This window comes from Podarcis cretensis (assembly GCF_951804945.1).
Source record: "Podarcis cretensis genome assembly, chromosome: 13".
NCBI classification, from domain to species: Eukaryota; Metazoa; Chordata; class Lepidosauria; order Squamata; family Lacertidae; genus Podarcis; species Podarcis cretensis.
The window spans coordinates 17548517-17569624 of record NC_137182.1 but is presented as its reverse complement, the minus strand read 5'-3'; the positions used below and the strand labels follow the sequence as shown (position 1 = coordinate 17569624).

General features: G+C 46.3%; 1 protein-coding gene across 1 annotated transcript; it reads left to right on the top strand.

Annotated features, from left to right (window-relative positions):
- The first annotated feature begins 1060 nt into the window (after positions 1–1060).
- Positions 1061–20964, top strand: CNP (2'',3''-cyclic nucleotide 3'' phosphodiesterase). Its single transcript, XM_079949839.1, has 4 exons — positions 1061–1220; positions 12309–12975; positions 16490–16632; positions 17894–20964. The coding sequence occupies exons 1-4, from the start codon at positions 1218–1220 to the stop codon at positions 18344–18346; spliced, it is 1266 nt and encodes a 421-aa protein (XP_079805965.1). The 5' UTR covers positions 1061–1217; the 3' UTR covers positions 18347–20964.
- The last annotated feature ends 144 nt before the right edge of the window (positions 20965–21108 follow it).

The window sequence follows — 21108 nt, the reverse complement described above, 5'->3', positions numbered from 1 at the left end:
AAAAAAGTAAAATTATCGGTCTAGTACAGCATGTTCAGTCCTTACTAGGCTGCTTTATTTTCTTGGGGCAGCACGAGGAAGCGCCCCCCTTAGGGCGCAACATTTTCGTAGGATGCCTCCCTTCCAATTTCTTCACGTTTGGCTGCAATCCTGGCTGGCTCTCCTGGGACGATTGCATTTCTTCTCGTGACCCCTGCTGCAACGAAGAAAACATATCCCTCCCTCCCAGGGCCGGATTTAGGTTTGAGGAGGCCCTAAGCTACTGAAGGTAATGGGGCCCTTTCTATGTCCAACCGTCCTTTGTCAACAACAAATTGTTGCTTTTTTGAATATATGCTATATGGTAATTTCTGGACCTAATAGGTATCTAAAGCCATTGCACATGTTGCCATGCAACCAGTCCATGCAGAATGTAGGCACCCTATACAGTCATACCTCGGGTTACAGATCCTTCAGGTTGTGTTTTTTTCGGGTTGCGGACGAAGTACCGGAATGGGTTACTTACGGGTTTCGGCGGTCGCACATGCGCAGAAGCGTTAAATCACGCTTTGCGCATGTGCAAACACGCCGAATTGCAACCAGCGCTTGTGCCGATGCAGAGCTGTGGGTTGTGATCACATTCGCAACTCAAGCGTCCACTGTATATAGAAAGGAGCAAAGCAGTGATATTTTAGGGAGCAGGCTAGCGGGCAGGGCCCATGACTTACATCACAGAAGCCTACACAACACAAAACACTGTTGCTGTATGTAGCTTTTCTTTTATTTGTTTTTAATCTTATGTTTTGGAGATGTGCATCCAGCTTCCTTTTTCCTTTAAATGTTTTTGGGGGCCCCCAAGAGAGTGGGGCCCTAAGCTACAGCTTGTTTAGCTAACCTCTACTTCTTCCTTTCGGGTCCCGAAAGTATTTTTTTTAAGCGGGGTTTCCGCAGGAACCTGCAGCCAAGCGGCCTCTGGAGGGCAGCGCCACCCGCGCTCTTGCGCCGCGAAACCGCGCCTTCCACCCTGTCGTGCCAGGCAGGGACTCGGGGGGGGGCGTGGCTTGCTCCTCCTCCCCTCACTCCCGCCTCGCCCCCCCCCGCCCCCCCCGGGTGTATGAAAAGCAGCTGCGAGGGGGCTCCGTCCCTCTAAACGCAGGCGAAGTCCATTAAGCGCTCTTGCACCTTCCCGAGGCGTCGATTCCGCTGCGTCCGGGACCCCTCCGCTCGGTGGCGCTGCCATGGTGAGTGGGCTCGTCGTCCCGGGGGGGAATGAAGGGGCTCCTAGGCGGGAAACGAAAGTGGGGGGAAGCGGGCGGAGCAAAGGGGCGAGAGGCGCGCGCGCGGCTCCGGGTCTGCAGCAGCAGCAGCAGGTAAGCGAGCAGCTGGAGGGAAAAATGAGACTTGGTCCCCTGACAAAAGCTTTGAGTCTGCCTGGTGCTCAGTAGGTCAAGCGAGTCTCCTCCTTACCTGTTGGGTTTCTGCCTGCCCTTGTGCTTGTCAGGGCTATAAGGGACCAGTCCTAAGCGTGTATAGACACATAGCCTTCCTCTTTCATTGTCTTGGGCTTGGTGCGGGGGGGGGGGTGGCTTGTAGAAATTTTTATTTTTTTTTGGGGGGGGGATATTCTCAAGCTTGTTCCCCAGAGCTTTGAGGGGGGAAATGGTAAGATGGATGTGAAGTGAGGGCCAGTTTTAGACTTTAAATGATAACAACAATAATTTTATTATAATAATAATAATTTTATTACTTATACCCCACCCATCTGGCTGGGTTTCCGCATGGGCGGCTGCCAACAGAATATCAAAAACACGATAAAACGTCAAACGTTAAAAACTTCCCTAAACAGGGCTGCCTTCAGATGTCTTCTAAAAGTCAGATACAGTACAGTGGTACCTCGGGTTACATGCGCTTCGGGTTACATATGCTTCAGGTTACAGACTCCGCTAACCCAGAAATAGTACCTCGGGTTAAGAACTTTGCTTCAGGATGAGAACAGAAATCGTGTTCCGGCAGCGCAGCAGCAGCGGGAGGCCCCATTAGCTAAAGTGGTGCTTCAGGTTAAGAACAGTTTCAGGTTAAGAACGGACCTCCGGAACGAATTAAGTACATAACCAGAGGTACCACTGTAGTTGTTTTATTTATACCCCACCCATCTGAAAGGGTTGACCCAGCCGATCTGGGCGGCTTCCAGCACATTTGAAAGCACAATAAGATGTCAGACATTGAAAACTTCCTGAAACGGGGCTGCCTTTGGATGTCTTCTAAAAGATGTGTAGTTCTTTATCTCCTTGGCATCTGATGGGAGGGCGTTCACCCTTCTGCATGCAGGTCGCCCAGACCACTTCTGTATGGGATGGGGTGAGTCCGGGAGGCATATTGTCAGAAATACGTTTTTCAATATGCCACATTTTTCCTGGTGGTAGCTGATGTGTGGCGACACTCTACAGGGGCAGGGAGCATTTCCCCAAGTGCTTTTGTTTTGTTTTCTGGCATAAGCTACAGCATGAGCCTCATTTTAGGGGAAAAGGAAGGTAGAGGGAGATGGGCCTGGGCAGTGGATGACAGACACTTGTGGAAGTTAACTTCTGGGGGACAGGTCTCTGAGCATAGGAAGAGAGCTCTGCATTTGTCGCGTGACTTTAAAATTCACCTGTGCAGGGTGCATTTTGCAAGCACGATAAGGTATCCCTTTTCAGACAGATTTATGGCCAGGGTGGGGGCCTTTGTCAGGTTTGCAACCATTATGAATGACAGAGCTGGATACGGAATATACAATTGATTTTGTAAGAGACTTTGTCAGCCTCAAATGCGAGCTACATGGAGATTGGTTTCTCCTGGCGACGGACATATGTTCACTCAAACTCTCCTCGGTTTCACAAAACTCTTCATCGAGGATGGTGGAGAATGCCAACCCAACTTAAGGAAAAGAAAACATCAGTTTGCAAGTGAAAACATCAGTTTACATGGGTTGTTCCTCCTCGATTTAGTTGGAGTTGTATTACTGTATATTGCTTCACAGGTGGGGTGTAATTTTACACTACAGCTGATGCTTGAGGGGAGGTTGTTAGGGGAAAGTTTACTATTTTTTCAATAAATAAAGTAAAGTTGGAAATACCCTGTGAGTAGTGGTGAAAATTCTCTAAAATGTGAGGAGGGTTGAGGAGAGCATACTTATCCCCACCAAAGTTTGAGATCCCCTGCAAACTATGAGATTTAAAACTTTTTCTCTCTCTCTTTTTTTGCATCAGCACCTAATGTTTGAGCTCTTCTTGGCTGCCTAGGCTGTCATTCACTATTTACAAGCATCTGCTCCAAGTTGTTGGTGCAACCCCTTGCACCAGTTTTCCACACGTCATTTGTTCTCCCTTCTCCATTCTACAGCAAATGCCATTTTGCATGAGGAATGCTAAATTTTTGCAGCCTTGAACAGCGCTATGCACTTGCTTGGCTTATATTGGGCGCGCAGGAGGCAAGAGAGTACTGTGATACTTCCTTTCCACCTGTAAAATCCTGAGGGAACAGGAAGAAATTTGAGATATTTTTAGAGAAGCAGTCTGCTTGGAAACAAAACTAGGGTGCTTTCCCTCGCCAACGAGCAACTCGTTAAACAAAATTATTTTCAGGGTGGTGGTTTTTTTTTTTTTTTTGGTGTACAGCTGGAACCAAACTCTTTTGCTGACATAGCCTAGTTTAAAAAACTCTACCCTTCCGTATTTGTTGAAAAACCAATGCATTTTTATATTGTTTCAAAACAATAAAACAGCAATTTACAGCTAAAGAAATTGGGGGGGGGGGAGCATTTCATCTATATTTAGGCTTATGATGAAGTTTTGTTTTCCTGTTTTTAACTAAAGCACACAAACAGCTGAGCAACAGGGCAGCTGGAATAGAAAATCTCTCTCTCTGTGTCTCTCTCTCGGCACATGCTCAGAACAGTTTATTGTTCCATGAGTTTTTTTTCAAATTTGGGTGCAGGTACCCTGAGAAGTCATGGGGGCTATCAGTGTTCTTAGAAACTCTGGGTTTGCTCTAAAAACCTACCACTTACTGTTTTCATTTTTTTTTAAAAAAAATGTTCAGATCTGTTTAGAATATTATTGCAAAACTTTTCTTTCTCCACTCGATCCCACTTCATTCTGCTTGCATATTTGTGGTCACTGAACGTGCCAATAGTATTTTAGGCAAATGCAAGACAGATAAACATTCTGCATTCCAAACTGGTCCCAGAAGAAGAAACAGCCTGCTATGGGTTGTAGCGCTCCAGCGTCCAATTTAGTTTTCCATTTTGGTAAAAGAAAAAGAGTGCCTACTTTTTATCACAAGCCTTCTTGATTGGACTATAGGTTATCCTGAACCAAGCACATCGACCAATCTGATGACAGGTGCACTTTTACTGAATTTAAATGCGGGACAATTCCAGTTTTACAACCCTACAACCTAAATTAAGTATTTACTTCTTAATGTGAGGCGATTTTTAATTACCTGCCCACAGGGAAGCTGATCTGCATTGTTTCCATGATCTGTTCTGAGCATGACTCTTGATTGGAGGAAGCCCAGAGCATGAGTCATGTGAGGGTGGGTCATTCTGGTGCATCTCCGTATTAAGGCACTGAATGCTCCTATTGTCTGCAGTGCAGAGATGGGGCAGAATTGTCTGTCCCTCTGTAGAGGCTGATTGGAAGGAGGCAAATCCAGACCAGTGACTCATACAGAGACACATCGGGCAGCTTCTGCTCAAGGCAGACAGTTCCACTGTATCACTCCATTGGGAATGACTGATCCAATCATACTTGGTGAGGAGGCGAGGCCAGAGTAGCAACTCACACCACACACACACACACACACACACACACTATCCTGTGTGTAACTGCCAGCTTAGAGGCAGCCGTTACATTGTTTTTAAGAATAAAAACAGCATATGGTGGCACAGATTACTCCAATCCTATAAAATTCAGGGGTCAGCAAATTTTTCAGCAGGGGGCTGGTCTACTGTCCCTCAGACCTTGTGGGGGGCCGGACTATATTTTGAAAAGCAAAAAAGGAATGAATTCCTATGCCCCACAAATAACCCAGAGATGCATTTTAAATAAAAGGACACATTGTACTCATGTAAAACACACTGTCCGCAGGCCGGATTTAGAAGGCAATTGGGCCGGATCCGGCCCCCGGGCCTTAGTTTGCCTACCCATGCTGTAAATAAATGGCTTCCCCTCCTGCTTGGCAGGGTGAGACTCTCGCCACAGGCGGCAGATTGGGACCCAAGGTGTGTGCCATGCTTGCCATACCTGTGGTGGTGTGAGTACAGGAGGGGCAGGAGCATGGATCTGTGGTGAGATGGCAGCAGTAGCAGGGGGCGGCAGGGCATTGTGCTTTAAGTGGCATAATGCCCCGGGCTGGCCCTGTGGCTTAGGGATGGGTCTTAGGTGCTACCGGTGACAAAATGTGACTATATACAAATATAGGGCGAATGTGGAGAAATGTGCCCAGAGAAGGCCTTGTTGGCAGATTAAGAACCATCAGATCGCTGGGTCCTGATAGTACCCACACAAGAGGTTTTAAGAAACAAATATGACGTTGCTGAACTTTTAAGAAAAACGTGCAACCTCTCCTGAAAATCAGCCTCTATAGCTGAAGGCTGCATAGTAACTAATGCAAGACTATTTTCTTTAAAAAGGCATCTGGGAAATTACAGGCCAGCTAGCAAAAAGCGTGATTAAGGATAGAATTGCCAAGTGTATAGAAGAACAAGCCTTACTAAAGCAGAACCAGCATGGCTTTCTATCTGATCTTTCAGATTAATTTGAGAATGCCGTTAAGCATATGGATAGGTGTGATCTAGCAGACAATGTGCGTTTTGACTTTCAGAAAGCTTTCAGTAAAATTCTTCGCCTAGAGGCCAAGGGCCCAGTCCTGGGGGGCACAAAAATCACCTATCAGACTATGGAATGTATGACGTATGCTGTTATGGTGAGATCAAACACAGAAGAAACTTCCTGTCCTTCTCACACTGTGGCACAAAGGCATGTAGTAAAGCGATTTTTCCTCTCGGGGAGCACTGCAAGGGACCCTATGTACACCTCTGCCTTCACCAAATACTCCAGAGTCAGTGTAGCAGTCATGGAAGAAGAGGAGAGATCCTTTTGTAGATCGGTAACTGGTTAAAGTTTAGGAAGCAGAGAGTAGGGGGTACATGGATGGTCCTCTCAAGGGAGGGCTCTAAGAAGTGGGGTCCCCCAATCACTGGTATCGATACCTGTGCTTCTTACCTTATTCACAAACAATTTGGACCGATGGGTGAAACATTACATAGCTGAGCTTGAGGATGGCACCAAATCGTTCAGGGTGGTAAGAATAAAAACAAGATTCTGATGAGCCTAAAAAGAGTATCTCCAAACTGGGTGGATAGGTGTTAAAATGGCAGATGTGAGTCAATGTAAGCAAGTGTAAGGTAAAGGGACCCCTGACCATTAGGTTCAGTCGTGACCGACTCTGGGGTTGCAACGATCATCTCGCTTTATTGGCCGAGGGAGCAGGCGTACAGCTTCCGGGTCATGTGGCCAGCATGACTAAGCCGCTTCTGGCCAACCAGAGCAGCACACGGAAACGCCGTTTACCTTCCCGCCGGAGCAGTACCTATTTATCTACTTGCACGTTGACGTGCTTTCGAACTGCTAGGTTGGCAGGAGCTGGGACAGATCAACGGGAGCTCACCCCGCTGCGGGGATTCGAACCGCCGACCTTCTGATCAGCAAGCTCTAGCCTCTGTGGTTTAACACAGAGCAAGTGTAAAGAGGGCAATAAATGGGGCAATAAATCCTGACTTCACATATATATTGACGGGGTCTGAACTGGGGCTCACTGACTCTTCTTGGAGTTGCCACACATTTTTATCGAGCTGTGAAATACTGTGCACTACCTCCATCCAGTTTTGGAGGCTGTTGCCAGGATGCGGAAGTAGGGAGAGAGCTGTTGTGTTCGTGTTCTGCTTTTGGGGGAGCTTTTCATCCTTGAGAAAAGGGTGCTGGATTAGAGGGGAGGTAGGTTCGATCACATTTAAAAAAGGCTTGCTGATGGATCATGTGTGAACAGCAGTCAACCAGTAACCAAAAATGAAAAACACATCACTTAGCAATCTCGTGACAACTTGCAAGAAGAAACTAGCATCCAACTTTCCATTTGATGTTCGTAGTTTTCACTTGGCACAAAATGAAGAGCTCAAAGCCTTCTTCTCAGTGCACTTTTTCTCACACAGAAGTGTCTTAGACCATTTCAGCTCCTGGTGCCTTTTTCTGTTGTTACTACATAGCAGTGCATTACTACATAGTCGCTTGCATAAAATGTTTCCAATGGACTTGCGTTTTAAAATACATATAAACAGAAATTCATTACACGATAAAAAAGAAAACCAGTATAAAACTTTAATATTTTTGTACAAAATACCAAGTATACACACACACACAGCCTCCCACTCCCTTATTTTGCTGCAGCTTTTCAATCTTGGTTCACCTCGAATACTGCAAGTAACAGTTTGTACAGTAGACCCTTCAGTGGAATGTGGAAAATGTGTTATGTAGGAGGTATCTCTAGTAGTTACTTATGATCCAGCTGTTTCTTGGAGGGTTTGTAGAAACAGGCTTTAATTAAATTGGACGTCTCTTTGGTAAGTTTTATTCACTGAAATCAGCTACACTTAAATTAGTTGTGTGTCCCATCTATTTCTAGTAAATTTCGTTGTCCCTGAGAGGGGGCAATGACAATAAAGATATTATTATTATTATTATTATTATTATTATTATTATTATTATTATTTTAGTTGCATGGACTTCAGTGGGCTTTCCAACAAGGATCTCTAAGATATGGATCCAGGCCATTGTATATTATTATATGTACACAGCATTGGGTTTGATCGTAGAGAAGGTGCTTTAAAAATTTATACCGTTAAAACGATGCAGATTTGTAATGCAGGGACTTATAAGGCAGTGGTTCTGGCTTGTGTGACAGTGCAGGACAATTGCATTGCATTGCATTGCATTGCAGTCTTCTTTTTGCATTGCAGGATTAGGAACTTGGATTCCCAACAAATTATGACAATTATCTGCAGTCTGTAATGTAAAGGTTGTGGGGGCGGGGGGAGCTAGCTAAGCAGCTGTGCCCTCCTTGCTATTTGGTCCCTCCCTTATTGCTTGTTGGTGTGGTGCGGTACAGGGAAGGAAAGTGAGGAGGGGGCCTGTTTTGTGCAGAATGGGACAAATTGTTCCGCACTGGAAAACCATCCAAGTTCTCCTCTTTAGACTGGCTTGTGTGGTACCATTGTCCTTGCCTCCTTCCCCCTCATTTTTAACACAAGCATTTATTATTTCAGTTTCACTTGCAAAACAATTGGTGCTCACAGTGTATGCCCTCCCACCCACAATTATTGTTTTGTTTTGTCTTCTGTGTGTGTTTTTTTAAGCCATTGTTAACCGCTGTTCCCCAGGCAGCTGTTTTCGTCAAAATAGTGCAATAGCTACTCAAACGCCCTTGTCTTGACCAAACACAGGCAGCATCTTCACTGTGTCTTGAAACTGGACACTGGAACAGAGATGGGTTTTCTTTCTGAGTCAACAAAAGTTGTGAATGGTTTATTTCCTTTGGCTGTAATATCTACTTTGAAAGTCATTAAAGCGTCACAGATGCCTTGTTTGTCTTCAAGGATCTGGGGGACATGTAGCTATAGAATTGCTGAGCTCCAAGGAAGGAGAGTCCACCACCTTCCAAGGGAGAGCATTCCATGGTCAAGCAGCTCTTACTGTCAGAAAGTTCTTCATGGTGTTTAGTATAAATCTCCTTTCTCATAACTTGAATCCATTTGCTTGAGTCCTGCCCTCCAGAGCAGGAGAAGACAAGCTTGCTCCATCTTCCATGTGACATCCCTTTAGACACTTGAAGATGGCTATCCTATCTCCTCTGTCTCCTCTTTTCCAGGCTAAACGTACCCAACTCTCTCAACCATTCCTCATTCGGCTCGTTTTCCAGATGCTTGATCATCTTGGTCTCCCTCATCATCACACATTCCAGCTTGCCAATATCCTTCTTTAATTGTGGCACCCAGAACTGAACAGGTGTGGTCTGACCGAGGCAGAATAGATCGGTACTATTAATTCCCTTGATCGAGACAATATTTTTCTACTGATGCAGCCTCGAATAGCATTAGCTTTTCTGCTGTTGCTGCATCACACTGTTTACTCATGTTAAGCTTGTGGTCTCTTAAGGCCCCTAGATCCTTAAATTGTAGTCTCAATTCCCTGATAAAGGCTTCTAAAAGCTTGCTTTGGTGGTTGCGAAACAACTGTGTGTAATGTCTCTGAAATTCAGAAGAGCAGGAGTGCCTTCCAGGTGTTGCTGTTGCAGCATCACTCCCATCATCCCTGGCCATCAGCCATCTTGGCTGGAACCAGTGGGGACTGGATATCCGACATCTGGGAGTGCCAGGTTGGCTACCCCTTCTTGCTAACAGCAGCACCCAACTTCTAACAGCTTAAGACTCACTCTACCTCTTTCCATCTCTCTTTATCCTGCATCTTCTCTCAAACTCTGCACCCAGCTTGTGGCTCACCACCTTTGTTTTCTGCTTGCGTCGCCCATGGCAGAACTGGCCCCGTGGCATTTTTGCTGCCCGAGGCTGAACATCAACCATCACTGCACCCCGACAAGTCATAGCCTATTAGCCAAGTTATTTTAGTACCTGAGCCAGAAAAATCCCACAATTGCCTCTCCCTAGGAATTCCGAGACAGTAATAACCAATTAAGTTACAATGTGTTGCCTGAGGCAGCTGCCTCCCTCTGCCTAATGGTAGGGACTGGCTCTGCCAAGGACTCGGCACACCTGGGGAAGCCTGGTTTTTTTTGTTTTGTTTTTTTCTAAAGCCGGCTGCTCCTGCAAATCCTCTTTGAGCCATGATCTTTCTCTCTGGTCAGGCCCACACCTTTTGCTCCTCTGTCCTCTCTCTTTGGATTTTTGCCTGCTCTGCTCATTTAGCTCTGCTCATTTAGGGACGTGGGTGGCACTGTGGGTTAAACCACAGAGCCTAGGACTTGCTGATCGGAAGGTCAGCGGTTTGAATCCCAGCAACGGGGTGAGCTCCCGTTGCTCGGTCCCTGCTCCTGCCAACCTAGCAGTTCGAAAGCACGTCAAAGTGCAAGTAGATAAATAGGTAGCACTCCGGCGGGAAGGTAAACGGTGCTACCGTGTGCTGCTCTGGTTCGCCAGAAGCAGCTTAGTCATGGTGGCCACATGACCCGGAAGCTATACGCCGGCTCCCTCGGCCAATAAAGCGAGATGAGCATCACAACCCCAGAGTCGGACACGACTGGACCTAATGGTCAGGCGTCCCTTTACCTTTACCTTAAGCATCAAAATTCTGCACCGAGAAAAGCTGAACTTGGCAGGTTACACACTGAGAAATGTTCTTATTCTGCTTATTGCAGGAAGGGGGTAAAGAGGGCTGTGTGTGTGGGTAGGACTTTCACTACCATTCAGCCCCGTTTTGAGTTTGGTCATTTCACCAGGCTTCACAGTGAGAAACAGAAGACTGCGGTTTTTTAAAAAATGGCCAATGTTTGCACAGAATCTGCCCAACTCTGCTGGTACTGTGGTCTATCTTCTCAGGGATTCCTGTCCCTTCTTCCAGCCTTTGCACCACTTCAATACATTTGTCACACAGCACCAGTCATAAGATAGGGACACGGGTGGCGCTGTGGTCTAAACCACAGAGACTAGTGCTTGCCAATCAGAAGGTCAGCGGTTCGAATCCCCGTGATGGGGTGAGCTCCCGTTGCTCGGTCCCTGCTCCTGCCAACCTAGCAGTTCGAAAGCACATCAAAGTGCAAGGAGATAAATAGGTACCGCTCTGGCGGGAAGGTAAACGGTGTTTCCATGCACTGCTCTGGTTTGCTAGAAGCGGCTTAGTCATGCTGGCCACATGACCCGGAAGCTGTACGCCGGCTCCCTCGGCCAATAAAGCGAGATGAGCTCCGCAACCCCAGAGTCGGCCACAACTGGACCTAATGGTCAGGGGTCCCTTTACCTTACCATTCATAAGTCATTGCCTTCACACCAAAGTATCTCTTTGGGGAGGAATAAGAGGGAGGTTGTGTGTTAATGGTCACACTTGAGAGAGCCAGCTCTTCTCTCGCTTCCTCTGCTGCCTGTCATAGTCTCACAGGGAACATCTTCACTTCCTCAGCAGCTGCGGGGGCAGCGAGTATTTTGCATCTTCAGTTTCATGCTGTATTTCATTTGTTTTATGCTTCTGAAGAAGTAAACTTTGAAACGGAATGCCCTCTGCCACAGCTGATGCTTCTGGGTGGCAGAGCCTGAATTGCCCGTGGGCAAGTGTTTACTTGCATGCGTTTATTGATCGAGGGAGGGAGAAAGCGGGTTACCTCGTAAGCTGGATCAGGCCACCCAGATGCCCATGGGAAGCCCAGAAGCAGGGCTTTCCCTACCTGTGATCCCAATCAGCTGGTATGCAGAACCATACCTTTTCTGACACTGGAGGGGAGAACATAGCCAATGTGGGTGATCGCCACTGAGTTCCTCCACAAACTTGTTGAGCCATCCCTTCCTGTTCAGGGATTCCCAAACTTGGGTCTCCAGCTGTCGTTGGACTACAACTCCCATCATCCCTAGCTAGCAGGATCAGTGGTCAGGGATGATGGGAACTGTAGTCCAAAAACAGCTCATTTCTCCATCTTGCTTGATTGGCTCTTACTGGCAGGAGGCAGGGAAACACTGAACATGCAGCGCACCATTTTCATGTTTCGTTACTAGGGAAGATTTTAGCAGCCATGCATCCCACCCCCTGGTAAAGGCCACTTAGGCCGCAAGACAATATGGGGCTGATCAGAACTTGGATTTTTCAAAAAAAAGAGCTGTGGAATTTCCTATGCAAGGTGCTCTCTAGAGGAAAATTAGTACATTAATTAAAGGTATTTGTGGCATGAAGTTCTGTAGGCCTCAAGAAATGGTAGTCTTTGAAAGGTGCCATAGGGTGTGTGGTTTCCCCCTCTCCCTCCCCTTTTCCCTACAGCAGATTAACAGGGCTGCTGCTTCTGGAATGCACCATGTTCTTAGCTGACATAATAGCATCATTTAAAAGCCATCACTGGGCCATTTGTGCCCATCTGAATAGCCCAGCAGCAGCAGCAGCAACAAAAACAAAAATCCCCTCTCTGGTTCAGACTGAAAACAGTGGCCCTATTATTGAGGGCCCAAAGATGGTATCTCTCTCTGGAATGTTCCGGCTGAACTGCGCACAACTATTCCTTTTCTTTCCCTTCCCTTCCAGAACAAAGGCTTCGGCCGAAAGAGCCACACGTTCCTGCCCAAGATATTTAGGAAAATGTCTTCCCAGCCCAAGGAGCGCCCCGAGAGCTTGCAGTTCCCTTTCCTGGACGACAACGACACCATTGCCACCATCCGGGAGTCGAAGACGTTGTTCATTCTGCGGGGCCTGCCCGGCAGCGGGAAGTCCACTTTGGCGCAGGCCATCCACGACAAGTACAAAGATGCTTGCAAGGTCATCTCCGCTGACAACTACAAAATCCAGCCTGCTGTCCGGAGCGCCATTCCCGACGACTACAGCAAGGTCGACGAAGACCTAAGCGACTACTGCAAGCGCGACATCAGCGTACTGGTGGTAGACGACACCCACCATGAGAGGGAACGCCTGGATCAGATCTTCGACATCGCCGACACCTTCCGCTACCAGGTCATCATCGTGGAGCCCAAGACGACGTGGAAAATGGATTGCTTGCAGCTGAAGGATAAGAACCAGTGGAAACTCTCGGCGGACGAGCTCAAGAAGCTGAAGCCCAGTTTGGAAAAGGATTTCCTTCCCTTGTATTATGGGTGGTTTTTGAGCAAAAGGAGCTCAGAGAACTTGCGGAAGACCGGGCAGGCGTTTTTGGACGAGCTTGCCAGTATCAAAGTCTTCAGAAAGGAGGCTAAACACTGTGGGTCCCCCCAAAACATGTTTGTTTTTTGTGTCAGATTTGCCCTTCTACTTACTAACCAACCCACGAGACCTGGCTTTCTACTAGTTGAGCATAAGATAAGCAACTTCTATCTAGCTCCCATGTTGTTTCCTTTGAGGTTAATTGCTGGTATCCTATACTTGTTCAGCAAACTCTCTCTTTTTTAACATATCCAAGTTTCCAGTTCTCCTGTTGACGAGAAAGCTTGAGAATGTCTCGTTACTCATTTGTGCCTCACCCTGTCGAATCCAATAATTACTAAATCATTTGGGGAAACAACAGGAATTATGCAGAATCAAAACTCTGTTAATTCTGAGTGCATATTGTTAAGGGAGATACTGGTGCAGAACCCACAAGTTCACCCTTCGAGAATGTTCTGTGTGCTGCAGGTTTGGGGAGCTTTGCAGTTCTCTTGAAGTTGTTAGCCATCATCCCTAGCCCTTGGACATGCTGACTGCGGCTGATGGGAGTTGTAGTCCAACAATATCTGTAGGAGCAAACATTCCTCACTCTTGCTGTGAACGAAGGGGATCTGTTCTAACATCTAAAGCGTTTAGATGTTGTGGGCCACTGCCTAATCCTGCCCATGTTCCCTGAGCTCCTGCCTCCAAACATGCACCCATGTTACCTATAAGTCCAGCCCCTCTTCCCCATCCTACAGCAGCAGCAGCCTCCCAATGGATGCAGGGAGCCCCGGTCCATCTTCGTTAAAGACGCTGCCAAGAAATCAGCCCCCATTGGGGAGTAGCAGGGGATATCTCTCCCGCCTCTCCTTCGCTTCAGCAGTTCTGTTTTGAGGCATCTCCAACGTTTGGTTTTGGGAGGCTGTGCAGAAAGCTTCTCACATTCACTCCTGGATCAAATCTATAGGCAGGCTGTGGGTGTTACGAGCCAGAAGCAAGCTTTAGGTTGCACTATGGAATATCAAGCCCCAATTATCTTTTTCTTTTCTTTTTTTGCATTGTATATCCCAAAATAAGTTAGTTCTGCCCCAGGGAAAGCCACCGCACTGTGCTAGAGTGAATCCTAGCATCCTCCCTTCACCTCTGTGCCAGAGTAGTGGGAAATTCATGGCACAAGCTGGGACCAGGGAGAGCTGCCACTGTCGTCACCACCAGCTTTAGAAGTGCCATGCTGGGCACCTGCATGGTCATAGACTCCTAGAATTGTAGAGTTGGAAGGGACCCCATGGGTCATCAGGTCTTAAGCCCCTGTAATGCAGGAATCTCAGCTGAAGCAACCCTGACACATGGCCACCCAACCTCTGCTTAAAAACCTCTGATGAAGGAGAGTCCACCACAAAAGTCTACAAAAGAACCAGAGTGCCTGTCACAAGGACTATGCAGCCCATTCACACTGCCTTCCCTGTGCAAGGCATATGACACTCTGGTGCTTGCCAATATAAAGGCAGGGCCAACCTAGTAGCAAAATAGGATCCTACAAACAGGATTGGGTGGGGCCTCCTGGCTTGGAAGAACTTGGCTTTCTAGCTTGATGGCAGAAGCAGAAGCCCTGTCCAAAGCCTGACATGTCCGGACCCTTGGCTACACAACACCCCACCCCATTGTGGACCAAGAGCAGGTGAATTGTGCAACCTGCACCTTTGGAGTAGGTAACTTGTCCCATGCGCATAGCTTGTGCATGATGCGTGGCTTCTGCTACTCGCATGGAGGGCAGAGCAGCTCTTCAGCACCACCTGAGTTTGGACCACTGATAAACCCATTTGCTCTCCCTCAAACCTTTTGTGATTTTGGGCAGCCATTGCCCCATTTGCTTTCAAAACATAGAGTCTCTCAGGTGGGGTAGGGAGGCAGCCCTTTTGTACCACAGAACCACGCAAAATGGATGGGGTGAGGCTCTTTAGTGATTCTTACTTCCTTTTATTTAATGAAAGCCAATATTTCATGAATGTTAAATGCTATGTTTTTCCCCCTGTGTGCACATGGGATGTTTCAACATATGTGCCACACAGCCCTACCCAAACGGGAATATTTTCCATTTCCAGGAACAGAGCACCTTTAAACGTGCCACAACTGGCAGTTCATCTTAAAGATGTTCCCTAGTTACTGGCATCAAATTGCCCCTAATGAAGCCAACCAGCTTGGTGGAATGCACTCTCCCAAGTTTACCACCACATTCCTAAGCTAAGCTGCAGCAGCACTTGCAGTTAGAAAGTTAGCATCCACATCTCGGTTAAATCTTACGAATGTAGTTTCTGCATTCTACGCAGTGCCCTTGCCGTACTAACACATTCAGTCTACTTTCCATTTGGGATCCCTAAGAAAAGATAAAATGATTTGGACAATGCTACTTAAGGAGATAACCTGCATTGCCAAGGCTACCAAGCGCTTCACGTGACACAGATTCCTTGGCTAACAGGCTGCATCCCTTGTTCTCCTCCCCTGTTGTAACACCTCTGGAATTACAAACTTTGCAATGCAACGTAGCCAGCTAGCAGGTGTCTTCACCCCTACAAATGGCAGCCCATGAAGCTTGATCAGGGGTGGAGAACCGTTGACCTTCCAGATGTTCTCAGGCTCCTACTCCCATGAGCCCCAGCCAGCATGGCCCATGATCAGGGATTATGGGGAATTGAAAGTCTGATATTATCTGGGGGTGGTGAGTGGGGAGCACAGCTTCCCACCACCTCTTCTAAACATTATCCAGGGGGCAGATGATGTAAGCTGCTGCCTTTGTCAACAGCCACACTGCTCCCGTGAATGTGCACTTCTGGCAAAAAATGCTCATCCATGCTGAACTGGCTGAAGTTGACCCCTTCCACAGTTGTGTCCCCACTGCATATTAATTCTTGATTGCATTACCAAGACTTAGCAAGGGCTGTGCTTAAACACTTTAGGCACCTGGCCTCCAAGCAGTGATTAAAAACTGCGAGAAATTTAACATAACTAGACAGCTGCAGTTTTCTTTTTTAAAAAATTAAATTTATATTAAATGTACAAAACTCTGTACGTTGCATGTGTATAGTGTATAGTCTTAATCAAATGCCAGTATCTGGTTTCAGTATATTACCTGGTCTATGGAAGTTCTAAAAATTAGCAAAGGGACAGAAAGATCTTATTTTTGTCAGCGGGTGTTTAATGCTCACTGCTTTCCAGCTTTAACCTAACCCTGCAGATTGTCCTAAGTAAAAGAATAATAATACCGTATTGGCCTGAATATAAGCCTCACTTTTTTCTCTCCAAATTTTGATGCTGAAAAGTTAAAGTACGGCTTAAATTTGCGACCTTACAAAAAATGGCTTTTATGATATCGCTGCTGAAACAGACATACGGTAAAACAGAATGGGTGTGAGTGTCTGTGGAATTTTAAGAGAGCGGCTTATATTCGGGTATTGTCTTTTCCCCCATTGAATTTTCAAGGTGCGGCTTATATTCGGGCCAATACGGTAGTGATAATTGGGGTGGGAAAAGCAAGTGGGAAGAAATAACAAAATCAGTTTGCAAGACTCATTATTTTCCTCCTTCATTTGCAGTTGGACAACCCAGCGAAGACCCCAAAGCAAAAATTGACTTGACCGGCTACTTTGTGAAAAGGCCACCGGGGGTCTTGCACTGTACCACGAAATTCACCGACTACGGGAAGGCTCCGGGATCAGATGACTACGCACAGCAGGAGGTGACGGCTTTGCTTTCATCCACTCTGACCAGGAAAAAGGGGTGGTTCTTGTAGGAGCTTTCCATATGTTCTTGCGTTGGAAACTGCAACTTCTTCACCCTCCTCTGTCTTTTGAGATGGGAGCGGACCATTTCCAAGGGAATCCATATGTATCCTTGCAGTTGCACCCAGCGCTTTGAGTGCAGAATTCCTTTTGCACTCCGGGGCTTTCCCCTTCCTTTCCCCTCCCTGCATGCCCTCAAAATTTGTTCCGGAAGGTCCGCCAAACTTCTAGAGCAGATTTTGAGAGTGCCTGGGGGGCTGCAGGGGAGAGGAAGTTATGTTGTGCTAGTGGAAGAGTCAGGCTGAATATGTCTCTGGGTGCCCAGCAGAGGTTTTTAGAATTCAATTAAGAAAGCAAACAGCTCAGCAGAGAGTATGCAACTCAGTTCAAGTCCCTACAAATGACATGTTACATAAATCAAGTCAATCTTGCATATAGTCTCTTTCGAAACTTGCCTTGAGATTTTGCACAAATTCTGGTTTGGGTTTTGGTTTTTTTTAAGCCAATAAGAGATTCCAGTGAAGTCCCCAAAATGAAATGTGATTTGTATGTTGTAAGCAGACAACTGGAAACTGGAACAAATAGTTTACAGACTCTGCACAGTTACCCCTTCCTCCCCCCCCCCCCCCAACTTGGGAAGAAGTACCTGAATAGGATTACATACATCTCCACAATCACATCTCCCAGATTTATTTATTTTTTAAAAAATATATTTATGCTTCAAGTGATCGTTCCTTATTCTTCCTTCCTTTGATTTTACAGTGCTTGTTGTTTCGTTGTTAGCTGCTCTGCAAATACCTGAATGGAAGGGCAGGAAATACATTTGCAAAAATTTATTTTGAAACCTTGTCAGACTGCTGAATGGCTACTTGCAACTAGACAGTGAATTAGATGACACTAGCTTTATGCCCCACTTTATCTTAGGGTGCAATCCTGTGGTTTCTCGGATGGTGTTCCTGTGTGTGTGATAGCTTTTTGTGTTCATGGAAGTCCAGCTAGTTTCTGTTTTTACACTGCGTTAGTAGCTTTTGTGGAGTTCTTTGCAAGGCTGTTTTCAGTCGACAACAGCAAAAGCCTCCATCGATTTTAACGACAACAGCAAAAGCCTCCATCAATTTTAAGTCCAGTCATTTAAACACAACCAATAACTGATGAAACAAGTCTTTGAGTGCACTGGCAGCCCTAACAGAAATCCTTTCTCTCCCCCTCCCCACTCAGGCTGTTAAGTCATCTTATGGAAAAGCCTTCTTCCTGACTATCTCTGCTCTCTTCATCACACCAAGAACGGCTGGTGCCCGCGTGGAACTGAGTGACCAGCAGATGCTTCTGTGGCCTGGCGACGTGGACGTGCTTCAGCCAGCCGTTAGCCTCCCGAAAGGCAGTCGGGCACACATCACCCTGGGCTGTGCCAGCGGCGTAGAAGCTGTCCAAACTGGCATTGACCTCCTCGAGTTTGTTAAGCTGGAAAAGGCAGGGAACAAAGGCGAGGAAATTGGGGAAATAGGGGGCGGGAGACTTTTGTCCTATGGGAATGGCCTGTGGATGCTCCAGCTTTCTAAAAAGATTGAGGTGAGGTGTGTCTTTTCTGGGTACTATGGAAAGGGGAAACTGGTGCCAACTCAGGGCGGGAGTAAGCGGGGCTCCCCTTTTAACGCCTGCATCATCATCTAAGGGCCCTTCTTGCTACCGCAGCCTTTATCTGTTGGCAGCAATGTGCAACCTTTTTATAAACAACTCCCCAAGCCACACACATCCAAGTACAGTGGTGCCTCGCAAGACGAAAAGAATCCGTTCCGCGAGTCTCTTCGTCTAGCGGTTTTTTCGTCTTGCGAACCCTATTAGCGGCTTAGCGGATTAGCACTATTAGCAGCTTAGCGGCTTAGAAAAAGGGGGGGGGAGCGAAAAAAAATCGCAAGACTCGCAAGACGTTTTCGTCTTGCGAAGCAAGCCCATAGGGAAATTTGTCTTGCGAAGCGCCTCAAAAATGGAAAACCCTTTCGTCTAGCGGGTTTTTCGTCTTGCGAGGCATTCGTCTTGCGGGGCACCACTGTATCGTTCTCCAACTAAAGCCAACTCTTGTTAAATTCTAGCTTAGCTGGTCTCTTCAGAGAAATTTCTTCTCGTTCAGGGAAAAACACCACTAGAGGCCGGTAATGGATAATTAGCGCCTTTGTTATATGTGTGAATTAAGATTAATGCAACTGGATTTGTGGTGGTGGTTTTTTTTTAAAAAAAACCATTTGTTTTGTTTTGTTTTAAAGGTAGAGAAACATCCTTTAAGCATGGCCACTGCTTGTAAATCCACTAGACCTTGTGCCGTTAGGGCTCTCGCAGAACGAAGTGGTAGAATGGGTTATATCACGTCAGACTGCAAATGTTTACGTGTGAGAAGCTAATTTTCCCCCGTCAACGGTCTCTGCAAGTAGAAAGCCAGCAGAGCAAGGAAAAGGTGAGGCGAGAACCATGCTGGTTTGTTATTTGCAGGGGACATATTTACAAAGGGGTATATTCAAAATAATAATTATTAAATAAAAATATTTATTTGTACCCCGCCCACTGGACTGGGTTGCCCCAGCCACTCTGGGTAGCTGTGATTCACCTGTAGTATGAAGTGGTACAATCCATTCTCACACCCACCCACCCACCCACGTTCTGCTGAGTAGGTAGGCCCAATCTGCCTGGTTTGGGATCTCGCACTGCTCCCCCAGAATTTTGTGAAATGCAGATTGAAAGGAATAAAGGAAAAGTCCCATGCATTGGCTTTGGATTTGCTGGATTCAGATCTCAGCTTAGTTACAGTGGTTTAATAGCATCTCTCTTCAGTCACTTCATTTCCGAAAGGGTTTTAAAAGCTAGAACTGGATCAGCAGTTAATCTGCTACAAGGACCAACAGGATTCTTGTGAAGTCAAGAGCGTCCGTAAATCCTAACATGAAGTGTATTTAATCAAGGACTTATATGGCAGTTTGTGTACAGCAAATGACCCCCCCCCCCAAAATTTTAAGTTGGTCAAGATGGTGGTAGAACCTGTGGCTTTCTGCTAGCATGTGAACACAGACAAGTGCTATACAGCTATTTACGGTATATGGCACAGTCTTGTGCATCTTTACTCAGCTGTCCCATTGAGTTTAATGTGATTTATTCCAGGGAAGTTTGACTGGCGCCTTCATAGTATACCTTTAGGCGCTAGGCAAAAATGTTCCTTTTTAACCAGGCCTTTGGTTGACCTGATGGACACCCCATACCCATTTATGTGGCTCTTTTTGGGGGGGGTGCGCTATTGGGTTATTTTGATTTTATATATTGTGATCTTTTCAGCGAACCGCCCCGAGACCTCCAGGTATAGGGCGGTACATTCAATAAATAAAAATACAAATAATAAAATTATTCTCAGACAAGTATGTAGAGCCTCAGCCAGCATGACCAATGGCCAGTGGTGATAGGAATTGGAATTCAACAACACAACAGCCACAGGTTCCCCATCTTTCTCCTCTGGATACATCAGATTCTGAATAAATAAAGGTACTGTTTAGTTTTTATATCTGCCTTTTATGCAGACTAGTATGCCGGTCTACAGATGTATGAGACAAGCGCGGCGTATTTTTTTTACAACTCGGCTGGATCATGGTTAGACTCTTGACAGTGGCCTATTTTAGATATAAAGTAAATAAAACTCCCAGCCACTCTTATTGCAAGATTTTTTTTTTTAATTTTGTGAATAGAAGTGCTGCTTATTTCAGTTTCCTATTAAATATGCTCCTCTTACCTTGCAACTTTGACATGTCCTGTTGAGCGTGTTGTTTACCTGACTGCATTCCAGCATGACTTTTGAACACGCTGTTTTTTATCAAGTATAGTGGTACCTCGGTTTAAGAACAGTCCGGTTTATGAATGATTCAGTTTATGAACTCCACAAAATCGGAAGTAGTGTCCCGGTTTGCAAACCTTTACCTCGGTCTAAGAACGGAATCTGAACAGTGGAAGGGCACCGGAGGCGGGAGGCCTCATTAGGGAAAGTGCGCCTTGGTTTAAGAATGGTTTCGGTTTAAGAACGGACTTCTGGAATGGATTAATTTTGTAAACCAAAGTACCACTGTACATGCAGAAATCTGTAGTGTGTGCTTTTACTTTCTGTTTGAAGTTGTACAAAGCACAGGATCTAGGGATCTAAAATACCTCCCACTCCAGAGTTGGCTTATTTATGCTATTAGAAGACCAGGGTTTCCCCCCATCCCTCAGTGCTTATTCTTGTATAACCTCACTGAATAATGACCCTCATTTGGGGCAAAGAGGGAAGAGCAGCTCTGAGCTAAACAGTGGGAACAGCTTGGAAGTAAAACACACCTACTGCTTTGTTCATGTGAATGCTCCTAAGAGTAATATGAGCAAGTGTCTGGCACGGGATTGAATTTGAAACAGGTGGTTTAAACTTG

Excerpts from the sequence above, each read along its gene's own strand:
- CNP (XM_079949839.1), top strand. Across the intron at positions 12,976-16,489 it reads CAGAAAGGAGGCTAAACACT|TTGGACAACCCAGCGAAGAC; the intron begins GTGGGTCCCCCC and ends CTTCATTTGCAG. Across the intron at positions 16,633-17,893 it reads ATGACTACGCACAGCAGGAG|GCTGTTAAGTCATCTTATGG; the intron begins GTGACGGCTTTG and ends CTCCCCACTCAG.